Source organism: Apteryx rowi, unplaced genomic scaffold, assembly GCF_003343035.1.
Source record: "Apteryx rowi isolate R43461 unplaced genomic scaffold, aptRow1 scaffold_20, whole genome shotgun sequence".
In the NCBI taxonomy this organism is placed as follows: Eukaryota; Metazoa; Chordata; class Aves; order Apterygiformes; family Apterygidae; genus Apteryx; species Apteryx rowi.
The window spans coordinates 5,300,688-5,315,673 of NW_020448308.1; the positions used below are offsets into that span (position 1 = coordinate 5,300,688).

The 14,986-nt window shown below is 62.5% G+C and overlaps 1 protein-coding gene across 1 annotated transcript; it reads left to right on the forward strand.

Moving 5' to 3' along the window:
• The first annotated feature begins 8,466 nt into the window (after window positions 1-8,466).
• On the forward strand, window positions 8,467-9,192 carry LOC112965019 (claudin-3-like). The gene has a single exon (XM_026063689.1). The coding sequence runs from the start codon at window positions 8,548-8,550 to the stop codon at window positions 9,190-9,192; it is 645 nt and encodes a 214-aa protein (XP_025919474.1). The 5' UTR covers window positions 8,467-8,547.
• The last annotated feature ends 5,794 nt before the right edge of the window (window positions 9,193-14,986 follow it).

Consider the following 14,986-nt stretch of genomic DNA (forward strand, 5'->3'; position numbering starts at 1 on the left):
TGTTTGAATACCTACTTGCCCCTTGAGCCAAAGAGAGTGGAGCCTAGTGGTCAGGTTCCCTTTAATCTGCAGGGGAGCAGCAGGGACTGATCCACCCCACTCCAGAGCATCCTCTGGCTGGGGCACTTTTCAAGGAACGCAGCACCGGGACTTAACTCTGCCCAAGGCTGAATGTTGTTCTCACCTCCCAGATTGCTGCTCTAACCACTAAGTTATTTGGGGTTGGAGACAAGCACACACACACGTGTGCACATATCTACATACAAAAACTCTGGCTGCCTCCTGTGGACTGGATCTCCCCAGGCACACAGGGACATGCCTCCAGGCCAGGGACACATGGCAAGGTGGGGAGAGGGACTCCTCCGCATGCAGAGCTTCAAACGCCTGAGCCGAGGCAGGCGCAGGGCAGTTCACGCTCACCCATGGAGCCTGGAGAGCCAAAGCAGGCGCCAGCAAGGCTCACTGACAGCTGATTCCTGTAATTAAGGCTAGAACGTGACATATATTTAAACTGGTGTCTGCCACCGAAAAAACACCCCTTGTGCCCTTCCCCACATTCCCCAGCAGCTCATTCACCAAGCAAACACAAGTGCTGTATAGCTAGCCAGAAACCTGCACCAGGGAATGGACCCAGTCTGGGTTTTCCTGCAGCTCGATCAGTGCTGTGGGCCAGTCCCCGGCACTGAAAAGGAGGCGCTTGGAGCCATCACAACCAGTAGGATGCACAGACAAGCCAAGCGGCCGGACAGGGAGCAGAGGAGCAGCAACTGACTCTTGCAGCATCATCCCATCCTTGATGCACATCAAGCCCTGGCCAGAGGATGTCGAAGCACAGGTGGCACCTAAGCACCTTTGAATATCTTGGCGTATACTCTATGAGGCAATCACTGCGTGGACACTGCCCTCACAGCAACACAGCCTGCTCCCAGCTGCCTGCAACAGGGCTACCAAGGTGCATCTAACCAGACCTCAGCTCTGTCTTCAAGCAGCGCTCCTTCCAGGAGTGCATGTGAAGCCCTGATCCCAGCACTCGCCCAGGGACTGCAGCACCCAGAGTGCTTTCCTCCTCTCCAGCTCACCTCAGCTCTGCCGGTGCACTGTTGGCTCAAGGCAGGCCTCAGTCCATGCCACAGCACACTACTGCTGCTCAGAGCACTGACCTGCATGGCCCCAGCGAGGGCAGCACTTCAAGAGCACCCAAAGGGTCTTGCCCAGACCTGTGCAGAAAGACACACCATGCAAAGCAACCAGAGTTTTCCAGACCCTGAATTGCAAAGAGCAGGAGAGGAGATGCCCACCTCTCACTAGATGTGGAGCAGGGACACAACTTGCCCTGATGGGACCTTTCCAACCTGTCCCAGCAGCTAGCATGGGGCAATGGCCTGTCTGTTCAGCAGGGAGCTCCTCCCTGCCAAATTGGGATGCTCACCCCACCTTGGCCTTCACCACTTTGCACCTGAACCAGCACCCAGCTGCGGTGTGGGTGCCCTGCTCCGAATTCAAGGAGTTTGCAGGAAAGGGGGGACCAGAGCTCCAACCCCTGATGCGCCACGCACGGACACAAAGCATCAGACCAGGGCGGCTGACACAAAGCACCAGAGAGGGCAAGACTCCTGTCTCAGCACACCGGCCACTAGCCCCAAGCCCCTCGCCGCAAGCCCCTAGCTCAGAAAATGCGTAACTGCTCTCTGCAGATGAGAATCACTTCACCAGAAGAGGGGGAAATGCCCCAGCCCCATACGGCCCATGGCTGAGCAGTAAGACCCTCTTGGAGGGGATCTGTGTCAGGGAGAAGGAGGCAGTAAACCCCCAGACCCGCGCGCGCTGCACAAAAGGGATGCTGTACCACCACCGACCTTGTGCAAGGGCAAAGGACGTCTGCAAGGAGAGGGCTCTGGGCAGGGATCTCGGTGCGAGAGGACTTACGGCAGGTGTCTGCCCAGGACAGGGGTGGCATTTCCACCTTTCTCTTTTCCCTACGGTTACTCCTGGCCAGCTCAGGCAAGGGGCTGCTCAGCCTTGTGCCAAGTGCCCAGCCGTCCCCGGGCACGCAGAGGCCGGGTCACAAACTCGCAGCTCCGGATTTCACAAGTTCCTTGACATCCCAAACCCACGGGAGAGCCTTCATAGAAACCAGAGAGCAGCCGGGATCCCCGGGTTCACATCTACAGGATGAGTCACTGTCATGAACTCTCCCGCTCTCCGTTTCGAGCCACCGTGACTGATCCAGCGAAGCTGAGCTGTACAGCCTCTCCCTCCCGGCAGACACAAACCACCGAACAGCTCGACCAGCGGATTATTTACCCACATGCTGACACGCTTATGAGAAACTGAATGTTCCCAAAAAGTTCTTTCCCGACATAAAACTCTCTGACCGGCTCAAATGTGCACAGTAAGGTTATTTTCAGCTGTCTAAACCCAAAGCAGTTTTATCAGCTCAGCTAAGAGTGCCAACACTCAGGAAACCTTTACGCTAAAATCTGTAGTATTTGTACATGCAACAAGAGTTACTTTGAGACCTGGACTTTCAACCTAAACTCACACAAGGAAAAAAAAAAAGATTATCAACTTACTGAGCAAAAAGAGGCAGCTCAGAACTGGCAAAACACATCAACTGCTATCGAGCCTTTAGTCAAAGGGACGTGCAAGCTGACAGCCACGTCCCTGGGAAGGAGAATACCTCCAAAGCGACACGAACTTTGTAACCGGGGCTCTGCGAGCGGCAGCGGTGGCTCGTGGGGACGGCAAGGTCGCTCTGACCGGCGGCGCCGTGCTCGGGGTCTCCCCGCAGAGGCACCCCCAGCCCGCGTCCTCGCGGAGGTTTCGGCGCTCGGCAGCGGCCCCAGCGGGCGACGCTCGGTGGGGTGGGCAGCTCCCGCGGGCCGTGCGGTCACCCCCGAGCCTGCCTCAAAGCCCAGGAGGAATCCCCACTGAGGAACCGCTCAGGCCGTCCCTCCGCGGGGGACCGGGATGCCGCGTGCCAGCCCTGCGCCAGGTCCCGCCGGACCATCTCCCGCTGCTCCCTGCCCGGCTCGGGAGGGCAGCGGTGCCTGGGGCCCCGCAGCACCCAGGGCCACGGGGGTCCCCACGCACCGGGGGAAGGACGTGGCAGCGCCAGGCGCCCCGAGTCGGGCGGGAGCCTTGGTGCCCGCTCGCCTGGCAGGCCGGCAGCCCCTGTCAACACCCCGTCCCGGCTGCTCGCCTGGCCGAGACAGAGCTGCCATTGATGCCGCGAGCCGACTTACCTGCTACCGCCGTGGCGGAAGGGGCTTCAACAATGGGACGTCTGTGTGCCCTGACCGGGGCAGATCCAGCAGCCCTGCTCCTGTAATATAAGCACACAAGGCGGCATTTACCGACCCGGCCCAGATCCCCGGGGGATGAAACGCACCATCATTCCCCAGACCACAAAGAGAGGGAACACCCCAAGCCTGCTGGTGGCTGCAAAGCGCACGTGAGCGGGACGCGCAGACCCGCGCCGCCCGGGGCGGTTTCTGCCCTGACCTTCTGCCACCGTGGCATTTGCCTGGGGGGACGCGGGTCTCCTGGGTGATGGACAACACGCGGCCGGGCTCGGCGGCGTCGGCAGCGCCTGCCCGCGCTGCCCTGTCTTTGAGGGCCGAGACATCCTTCCTGCAGCGCGGCGGCCAGGATGGGGGTCGCCAAGCTGAGATGCTCCCGTGCCCCCCTTGGGGCCGACCCTCGCCGGGCTCCGACGCTGGGCCAGCGCGAGCCGGGGGCCGAGCAGCGAGCAAACGCGGCCTCGCGGCACCACCACGGCGCCCCGCAGGCCCCCTCGCCCCGGCGGCCTGCTGCTAACGAAGCTCCCTGTCCCTTCCCGCCCGCCCCGGAAGAGCCGAGGGGCTTCGGGCGGCCGCAGAACCGGGGTCGGATGCTGACGAGGCGCCCGGCGGCGGCCCAAGCCCCGGGGAGCGGCTGCGGGAGGGCCGGGGATGCCGGACGGGCGCGGGGCGGCTGGCGCTTCCCTTGCGCCCCGCCTGCCCTCGGTAGGGATGCTGGCCCCGCTCTGCCGCTTTCGGCAAACGCTCGCAGCCCGGTTTCCTCGCCGCGAGCACGCGCGCGCAAAGGCACGCTCCGAAAGGCGGCGGCAGCGGCGCGGGTCCAACCGCCGGCACCTCGCTAAACCCCTGTGATTTGAGCCTTCCTCTCACCTGAGTCAGCCGGTGAGCAGCTCGCCCTGCGGAGAAACTGCCCCCGAGGCACCGCGCCGGGCAGGGAGCGCTCCCCGCACGCCGCCAGTTTGCACAACCTGTACTTTGAGCAATTTGGGATGACGGATGCGGGGCCTGGAGGGCTGTTCCTCGGGGGCTTTTTCCGACGGGAGGCAGGGCCGGGCGCGGAGCACTGGAGTCGGCGTCGGGGTCACCCGGCAGAGGGTTGCAGCAGAGGGGGCGGCAGAGCCTTCGGCACCCCACTGCGCCCCCCCCCCAGCTCCCGGGACTCAGCGGGTGTCACCCCTGGTCCCCACGTGGCCAGCCCTACCTGCGGAGCAGTCGGGGCAGGGAGCCCCACAGGCACGGAGGGCTGCCCGGCCCCGCACAGCGCTCAGACTGCCGGCAAACGCGCGGAAAATGTCATTTCTTTCGGCACGGTCCTCCCCCTTCGCCGGCCTGGCTGCAGGCGCCAGTCGCCTCCCTCGCTGGGGCGCTGCTCACCCCGCCAGGGCGCTGCCTCCTGGCCCCCACGCTGCGCCCCTGCCCCTGCCCCACAACCCACCATGGGGGTCAGCCTTCCCCCTGCCCCACACCCCCATCCCAGGTCTTATCCCCCTGTCCCTGCCCCACATCCCACCAGTGTTATATCTGCTACCCCTGCCCCCCCTCCCCCTGCCCCACATCCCCCCGGAGTTATCCCCCTGCCCCTGCCCCACATCCTGCCAGGGTTATCCCTGCTCCCCCTGCCCCCAGGTTTATCCTGCTCACCCTGCCCCCCCGCCAGGTTATCCCATTTGCCCTGCCCCACAACCCCCCAGGTTATCCCTGCCACCCCCCTCCCCGCCCCACACCCCTATCCCAGGGCTTGTCCCCCTTCGCATGTGGGAGCGTGCTTGCAGCTGCCTGCACCCCTGGGTGCAGCGCTGGCCTCCTGTGGGTGCCCATGTGTACCTCTGCCGTGTGCGTACCTGTGTGCGCCTGTGTTTTTGTGCACCCACCTGTGCGTATCTTTAAGGGCCCCTGCTTGGGCCTGGGCTCCCACATACATGTATGTTTGCATCTGTGTGTTTTGCACCTCTGCGCGTGTTTGTGAATGCAGGGGGTTGTGCATGTGCAGCTGCGTGTATGTGTGCACCCACGTGTGCACTTGTTAGTGCCCCGCTCACGCACTTGCACCTGCGTGTGTATGCCCCTGTGTGTGCCCCCACGTGTGCACACACACCTCTGCGGGGGTGCCTGCACCTGTGTGCGTATGCACACCTGTGTGCACCTCTTGGTGCACACGCTCGGGCACGTGCACCTCCCTGTGCGTGTCTACCTGTGTGCTCCTGCTTATGTGTGAACCTGCATGTTTATCTATACTGCTGTATGTGTGTGTGTGTGTACCTGTATGGGTATTTGCGAGTGTGTGCACCTGTGGGGTGCATGGGAGTTATTTTGTGTGTGTGTGTACATCTGTATCTGCGCACATGTGTATCTGCACCTGCAGATACCATGGTCTATCTGTGTGCATTTGTGTCTGTACACCTGTGTGAATCTGCACTTGTGAGTGCGTGCCGGTGTACGCACACCTAAGTGCATACCTGCACCCCGGTGTATGAATGTACTTGCGTGCACCTATGTTGGCACCTGCATGTGTGCCCATGAGGGTGCACTTGTGAGCGTGCATGCAGCCCTGCCTGGGGAGGTGCACGTGAGTTTATGTGTGTGTGTGCATCTGTGAGCGTGGGCACCGCAGAATGCATGTATGTGTGAGTTTTTGAGTGTGCGCATCTATGAATGTGTGCACGTGTGTACCCCTGCCTGAGGGATAAGTATACCCATGCCTTATGTGAGTATCGTGTGTGTGTGTGTTTATGCACCTGTGAGCCTATCTTCACCCATTTGCACATATACGTATGCATGCTGCCCGAAGGGGGTCTGAGTGTGCATGCGTGTGTGTGTGTGTGCGTGTGTGTGAACACACATTTGTGAGTATGTGCACATGTACCTACCCCTGTGTGTGTCTGCACCTCTGTGTGCACAGGGTGGGTGCTGTGGGGTGCAAGAGACCAACCAAGAGGGCTGCAGGGTGGCAGGGCGCTGTGCAGTGGTGGAGACCAACCCGGACGGCTGCAGGGTGGCAGGGTGCTGGGGGGTGTCGGAGACCAACCCAGCCGGATACAGGGTGCTCTGAGGTGTTGGAGGCTGACCTGGCTGGCTGCAGGGTGGCGGGGTGCTGGGTGGGGGGACAGAGACTGACTCGGCCATCTGCAAGCGTCGGGGTGCTGTGGGGTGGCGGAGACTGACCCAGTGGGTGGCTGGGTGCATGCCAAGACCTGCCCTGCTCTCTGCGGCGGAGAGCCTCGTCCCCTGCACAGCGAGCACTCAGGTCGCAGGACCGGCTGCCAGGAGCCCACTGAGCACCGCACACTTGAGTAGTTAATAAGTTGCAGGGGAGGCTTTTGAGAAGCCAGGGGACAGGCCAGAGCAAGCCTGCGGGCACCAGCTCAGCGTGTCCTGCTGCTCGTGGAGGGGGATGGAGATGGCGAGCACATTCCTGGGGAGGGGGGGAGCTGCAAATACCTGGACCGAGATGCAACTGTGCGTGTCGGGAGGCCAGGAGGGAGCTGCACGCACCTGGAGGGCACGGCTGCAGCCGGGCCCCGGAGCCGGGGTGCAGGCACCCGCTCCTCCCCAGAGACCAGGCCATGCAGGGCCGAAGGGAGACGCGTGCGCCCCATGGCCCAGCAAGGCCCCCGCCTCGGCGTCTGGCTCGCTCTCAAGGAGGCGAGGGGCACCAGGCGGTCCCCCCACAGCCGGGGCGGCTGCTGCGCCCATGGCCGTGCTGCTGTCTGGCCTGGCAGCCGGCGGGCAGTGACGGGCTTTGCACATGGCTCGGCGCCGGGAACTCGAACTCAGTGCCCAGCCAGCCTTCCTAGCACACATGTTGTTTTTCCTTCGCATGTCAAAGCTGGTGGGTTCACACAGGTAACGCTCCCAGAGCAATTACGTGCGCTCTCTGTTTCCTTTAAACTCAAGGACAAAACATTCGAGCAGGATGAGCAAAGCCATTTATTGCTGGGCTGGGGATCCCCGTGGACGCACCCATGCATGAGGTTCGGCATGCCCTGTGTCTCCCACGGCAGGAGGCAGGAGAAACCATGGCTCGCAGGGGCAGAAAGGGGGACCTCGGTGTCTTCGAGGGGCCGCGGTGCAGAGCACCTTGGGGCTATCACCCTCCATGAGCAGAGTTTGCAGCTGCAAAGCAAACTCATGCTGCACTTTGCACGGAAATGCAAAGGTGCCTGAGTGTTCCCGGCGTTTGCTGGGCCACGGGCCGATAAGGAGCAATCTTGGAGCGGATAAAAAAGCCGACAAGGCTGTAATCTTAAATAAACTGCCTTCCTTTTGGACAGTATGTTAAACGTGAGATCTGATAAAGAGTTACAGAAATAAAACAAACTGTGACCTACAGCATCGCCGCCGGAGCGGCCAGGCCCACCGCGATAACGAGGGTTTCCCCCCCCAGCCCACGCTCCTGCTCCGCTGCCCTGCTTGCGGAGCCCCGGGCCGGGGCGGCGCAGCCGCGCTCCTGCCCCGGCAGAGCTCCCGGCCGCAGCGTTCCCGGGCTGCGCTTGGGCAGCTCCCACGTGCTCGCAAGGCCAGGAGCAGCACGAAGCCGAGGGACTTCCAGGCACTGCCGCTCTGGAGCCGAGAGCAGCCTTTGTGGCTGCATCCCAGCGCCCGGCAGAGGGTTTGGGTGGCACAGCGGTGGCCGCAGGCTTCCCCAGCGGGCCGGGGGCTGCCGGGTGGGCGCAGGGCGAGCACGTGGGGCCCAGCCGGCAGCCGGGTGACACGGGGGCAGCTCGCCCGCGAGCGCAGAGGGAGTTTCCTGCTACATGTTGTTCTTTGGCACCGGGGCTGACGGGGTCGGGTTTCCTGGTACGGCCCCAGGGCATATAGGCTTCGGTCTGCAGGCTGGGCCCCATCCAGCCCCGGACCCCCTGCTCGGAGCCTGGCAGGGCCTGCGGCGTCCCAGGCATCCGCGCTGCCAGGCGGCCCCGCCGGTGGCCATCACAGGTGACCTCTTCCCCTCCTTCTCCTGCACCAACGCCATCTCCGCAAACAAAGGGGAGGGTGTGGGATGCTGGCAAAAGAGCCAGTGAGAAGGAGCGTCCAGCGGCGAAACCCCACCCCGCGCGAGCGCTGAGGTAATGCAGCCCGGCCCCGGCTCCACCGGCTCTTATAAGCTCAGGCAGAGGCACAGGTGCACCCAGGTGTAAGCCGATCTCCTGCAGGCTGCGCCGCGGCGAAGAAGCCCCGGGGGGAGCTTATCGGCCAGCGGATTCCTCTCTGCCATCTCCTCGGAGCGCGCTCGGAGCCAGACACCATGTCTATGGGGCTGGAGATCGGGGGGGTGTCCCTGTCTGTGCTGGGCTGGCTGTGCAGCATCATCTGCTGCGCGTTGCCCATGTGGCGGGTGACGGCCTTCATCGGCAACAACATCGTGACGGCCCAGATCATCTGGGAAGGGCTGTGGATGAACTGCGTGGTGCAGAGCACAGGGCAGATGCAGTGCAAGGTGTACGACTCCATGCTGGCGCTGCCCCAGGACCTGCAGGCCGCCCGCGCCCTCCTCGTGGTGGCCATCGTGCTGGCCGTGCTGGGCCTGCTGGTCGCCATTGTGGGGGCGCAGTGCACCCGCTGCGTGGAGGACGAGACGGCCAAGGCCAAGATCACCATCGTCTCCGGCGTCATCTTCCTGCTTTCCGGCATCATGACCCTCATCCCCGTCTCCTGGTCGGCCAACACCATCATCCGGGATTTCTACAACCCGCTGGTGCTTGACCCTCAGAAGCGGGAGCTGGGCACGTCTCTCTACGTGGGCTGGGCGGCGTCCGCGCTCCTGCTGTTTGGGGGGTCTCTCCTCTGCTGCTCTTGCCCCCCCAAAGACGAGAGGTACGCGCCCAGCAAGGTGGCCTATTCCGCCCCGCGCTCTGCCGTGACCAGCTACGACAAGAGGAACTATGTGTGAGGAGCTGGGCAGCCCCTCGCCCTCCCTGCTCCCCTCCGTCTGCCTGAGCCTGCTGACTGCTGCCTCTCCGGCTGCTCTCCGTCCCGCAGGACTGCCTTCCCATGCTCACCCTCCTTCCCAGCATGGGACAGAGGAGGAACGCAGCTGCCTGGCTCAAAGGGCTCCGAGGAGGGGAACTGCCACCTTAGTTCGGACTTTCATTTCCATCCGGTGGAGTTTTCTCTTTGACCTATTGCGCCCCGGCTCCGAGGTACCCCCTTCCCCGGACAGCCAGGGACCCTCTCTCGCGGGGGCCAGGAGGACAAGTTTCTCCAAGCTAGACGATGCCTTCAACTTAGCCATGACTTGTGCCCCAGCGGGGGTTCGGGGTGCGTGGGAGGCACAGGGGCTGAGCTCGAGGTGGGAGGGAGGGCGGTGCCCGGCCCTCGGCCCTTTGCGGGGGCTAATTCCCCCAGCACCCTGGGGGGGTTATCCGAAGACAAGAGGGTGCTAAGGCTTCCCCTGCCCTACCCCGTCTGCTGGCACAGGGCAGGCTGAGCTCAAGCAGGACTGGGGACAGGGCAGCCCGGGGGGCTCTGAGCTGGCCAAGCCGGAGGCCCAGTGCCCGGGAGGGCCCCAACGGGGCCCGTCGTAGCCGTTAAGTCCAGGCAGGGTGGAGCAAGCAGGCAGAGCCGGCAGGGGGGCCGAAGGGGGGGGAATCTGGGCAGACCTGGGGCTAGGAAAGGTCTCTGGGGTCAGGGCTGGGCTGCGCGAGCGGGAGCCATGCAGGCGGCTGTGTAAATACAGACAGTTTCGTGTAAACAGAGCCAGTTTCGGGTTGCCAGGAGAGCTCTTCGCATGAGTGAGACGCGGAGGAAGGAAGCTGTGCCCCGCGGGCCCCCTGCCCACTCAGCCGGGCCGGGCCGGGCCGGGGCCTGCAGCCCCCCAGCCCTCTCGCCTGGCTCCACCGCAGCAGCCGGGCAGGGGCGCGTTCTCCTCCTGTTACGCGTGGTCTGTACGAGTTACATTTGTCAATAAAAGTGTCCTGTTTTCATAGCTAGTGCAGTGGTGTATCCTTGGAGCCATGCGGTAACACCAGCTCTCCTCGCCAGGACAGGGGGGACAGGGCGACATGAGGGGTAGGATTCATCCAGGGATTGGGGCAACACAGCTTCAGCCCCACAAGGACCCAAGGGCGCCAAGTAACCCAACTAGCAAAAGAAAATGCCAATCTATCCCCACTGCGGAGCCTCGATGGGAACCCACCCGCTGCCGCCCATGCTGGGAGAGACCTTCCGTCCCATCTGAACAGGGACAGGATTCCAGAGCCGTCACCCCACAAGGAGCCACCCTACACCTCTAGCCACAGACCCACGGGAGGTGCTCCATATAGCCAGGCTGGTGACGCACCCCACGGAGCTGCACATGGGACCCACTCCCCTCCCTGCCCTCTGATGCTGGAGAGGGAGACCGAGTCATGGATTGGGTGGCAGCGTCCCACAGCACCAGCTTTGAGGATGCGGGTCTCCAAGGTCCTTCTGGCTGCAGCCCCAGCCCCTCCTCGCCTTCTCTTTCCCCCATCAGCTTCCTCCCAGCACACGGGCCCAGCTGTCTGCCCTTCCCTGGGGTCTCGCTGTTCAGGGGAAGGGGAAGGCTGGTCTCCACACTCCCCATTTGGGGTGAGCGGTTGACTTTCTGCCAGTGACTTCTGCCTGCAAGCTGACAGGTTGAGACACCAGAGCAGGAGCTGAAACCCTCCTGCAGACACTCCCTGCCCGCACGGTTCAAAGTCTGGCTCTCCAGAGGGGGAAACCGAGCTCTTCTCCCCCCAGCAGCCGCTGGGGCGAGGCCACATTGCACAACCGCTTGTACCGCCTGTTCTCAGCCCGGCAGCACGGCTCGGTGCTGGACCGTCCCCGCCTTCCCTGCCACGCTCCAGCAAGCAGGGACAAACGTGGCGAGGAGTGCTGGGGGAGGGAGATGCATCGCCAGCTTCCTGCGCTCCCCGGCAAGGCAGCGGGCCCAGGGCAGAGGAGGCAGCGAGGAGCTACCTGCTCCCCGGCTACCTGGAGCCTTCTGTGGGCTGCACGGCCTGCTTCTGCAAGGAGCTCCCATCTCAGGGGCTAGCAGCAGGTTTGGGAAAAAACGTTGCCGAAAGGCAGGTGAGAGCGAGCAGGAGGCTTTGCCGGTCTCAGCCTTAGATGCACCTGTGGGCGGGCGCAGCCAGCTGGAGTCTGTCTGGGCCCCGTGCGCCAAGCGGGGGAGGGGGCAGGCGGCTCCGGGCTTTGTCTCCGCTGGAGCCCAGGCTACCCTGCTCCCAGGCAGGTGATCTGCCCGGCTCAAATTCCCTGGGCCCCACCTAGCCCTGCTCTCCCTGCACGCCTGGCTGGCTCGCCTCTCCAGCAGCTCCGATAAGGATCGGCAGCTCATTGTCAAGAGAAACCAGCCTGGGACTGGCTGGCCTGGGGCTCTTCTGGGCAGCAGCTCAGCTGGGGTGGGCCAGGGCCCCCAGGATGTCTGGGTGCTGGCACATGGGGACGTTGATCCTTTTCTCTGCCTGGAAGGCAGAGTACAGGCAGGCAGGGACCTTACTGCCAAGAGTCTGGCAACTGCTGCAGGCTGAACCTGACACCGAGCACAAGGAGGCCTTTTAGGGGATGCGACGGGCCCCACGGCTCCCCCCGAGTCCAGCCCTTGGATCTCAGCTCTCTCCTTTCAGGCTCTTCAACAAAGACAGACCAACAGGGACTGAAATTGCTGAAATTCCCCATGCTGCTTTTCAGACCATCATGCTCCAAGACATTTGTTTCCATATATTTAACTATGTCCCAAGAAATTGGATGCAAATTAAGAGGCTATATACAGGCCTGTTGATGGCCCTGTCCTCTTTCATGGTTTAGCATCTGGGACCTTTAGCAGCAGGTGCGCCCCTCAGTCCATTACAATTTGCAGAAGGAATAACAAGAACTTGATAGGGAAGCACCCAACATCTCCCTGAGGGGCTCTCCAAGTCCTGGGGAGATTTCCTGAGCCTTTCCTTATACGCAGGAATTTAAACCTCTGATTCTTCCTGGATCATCCATCATAGGAACCTCCTCAAAGCTGGGGCTGCCAGCACCAGCCTGAGCACGCGTGTTCCCAAACTTCTGGGTGCCTGCAAGGCCTAGGGGCAGCACGCAGCCTCCCAGCAAGTCCCTGGGGAGGCACATGAGGGCAGGTGATGGATCTCAGTAGAGGTCTGGAGGCAGCAAACATACATCCTTCTCCGGCTGCGCTGCAGCCAGCCAGAAAGATCCTGACGGCATCGTGTCCGACCACCCTACTGCCCCAGGGTGTTGGGACTGCCCCTCCTGGGGCACTGGTGCTCCCCCCAGCCCCGCAGCAGGGCAGGGTCCTGCCAGGAGGCACGGAAAGGGGTTCTCAAGCCACACATCAAACAAGTGGCAGCTGTGGCATGTCCCTTGCTCAGCCTGGCATGTGCCACTGCAGCCAAGCCAGCTGGCAGCCAAGCAGAGCAACCAGGGGCAGCCCCACACGGGATCACAAGGCACATGACTCCACCAGCCAAGCCCCCACTCCTGGGTGGGCAAAGTCATGTGCGGCCACGCAGGCAGCAGGCCCGTCTGGGGCTCCTCTTTGCCATAGATACCTTTTCCTTTTCCAGTGCTGTAGCTGTGGGGCCAGCCCTGGGCCCCATGTCTGGGCACAGCAGGTGCCCCAGGTCCCAGCTGGCTCCAGGGCTGCTCCCCTTAGAGAACCAGCACTGCATTTGGGCTCACAGGGACAGAGAAATGTTGGCTTTCCGCAAGGCAGGTAGTTTTTGGCAGACCAAGGAAGGGATCTGGGTGCCCATCTCCAGGGCAGAGTCACTCCAAAGCTGGACTTGGCTGGAGCCAACATCTCTCTGCTTACCCAAGGTGCCCTCTTCAGGAAACCGCAGTAATTCAAAGGGTTTTTTTGCCACCATGATCCTGCTCTGGGGATGGGAAGTATTTTTGCCTTAATGGGTCTGCTGGAGAGGCCCAGGCATTCTCCTGAGCCAGGGAAGACAGCAAATCAGCCAACAGCAGGAGCTGAGGCTGGGCATGCCATGCTGCAGTCGCATATCCTGAATGGTGCTGGGCTGTCTCATTTCCCAGCCCTCCACCAGCCATGGCAAGGCCTGCATTAGCCGTCAAGCAAAATGGGGATCAGAGCTGCCAGGAAGCTCCCAGAAATGCAGACTGAGGCCTGTGAAGCAAATGATCACACAGAACTTCAGGATGGCTGTGCGTACGGGCATAGAAGTGCTGAGAGCAGAGCCCCTTACTTTAGAAGATGCCAGTCGGCAAACAGCAACTTCCTACCTGCTTTCTCCTGCTAAGAGGAGGAGGAAGAGCCTGCACTGAATTACATGGGCCCAAAAGCAGCACAGAAGTAAGCGCTTCACCTGGTTCTTCTGCAGGTACTGCCCAACGTCTGCATGTGTCCACACACCACAGGAGATGCTACTTGTCCAGAAACACTGAGCCTCCCTTCCCAGACACACAGCATCTACACTGCAGGCACTCCCACGTCCAAAATGCAGGCATGTGGCCACGTGCTCCTGCGACTCCCACGGGTGTTTTACCCCACTAGAAACACACACAGCACCCCCAGAAAGGCACCCTGCCTTTTGGTACACGTGTGTGCGGACACCAGGCCCTAGTGAAAACCGTCGGGGCACTCACCCAAAACAGGTGAGTGCACACACCCCCACCCCCACACACTTGCTTCCCCTGGGGACACACCTGCAGACATTTGCCAAACATCTGGGCACGCAGAGTTTTCGCCGTGCACATGGCACGTGGGCGCACATGCCTCCAGCGCACCTCCATGGCACAAACACTCGCCATTTAGGCAAAGCCGGAGGAGACACAGCACGCTCAGCGCTCCCTCCTAAGAGGAAAAAGCTTCCTTTGGGCTGAACACCCCGCAGGGCTCCCAGGCTACCATCGCTGCCTTCAGCAGCCTCAGCTGGGCAGAGCACTCAACTTCAGCTTCATGTGACCTAAAAGATGAGTGTGCAGTGATACAGCTGGTGAAACCAGGAACACTGCCTTTCTGCAGAAACAGAGAACAAGGCAGATACCTCTCGAGGGTGACTGAGCTCATAAATGAGGAACTTACTTACACTCCCACTGATTCCTGTGGGGTGAGTCAGGGCACCAGCATGGGACAAACAAGGAAGCGCTGAGCACTGTCACCGAAATCAGTCACAGTCCTTGGGTGCCTTCTTGGCTGAAGCCCCTGGTAACAGTTCCCCCGTTCCACCCCCTTTGAGACTTCTTCTCGTCTGAGGCCTTTGCTAACAGCACCAGGGAGTGCCCGGCCACGCACGCTCGAGGCGGCCCGGCCCGGCAGGCACATCCACGCTGCCAGGAGCCCACTGGTGGGGGGCGAAAGCCACCCAGGGCAGGAGGGGGAAGGAGACGCATGTCTTCACCCTGGCTGCCAGCATGCCCGCCCGGGGAGCGAGCCACGAGCCCGGGTGGCACTAGGAGGGCAGGCAGGGCTCCGCCGGGGGGCCCTGCCCGGGAGGCAGCACCCAGCGCCCACCTCAGGGCCTCAGCAGCTGCTTCTCCTCTGAGGCTGCCGGGCCCACAGCACGGCAGGGCCACCGGGGCCGGGCAGCGGCGGCGGCGGCCCCACCCTGTTCCGCCGCCGCGGCCTTATCGCGGCCAGGCCTTGACCCGGCGCCTTTATGGCTTTACGGCCCCATAAAGGCGGCGGTGTCGGGCCCGCGCGCGGCCGGCGGGTACCGGCACGAGCGGCCCCGCGGCGGCTGCTCCCGGCC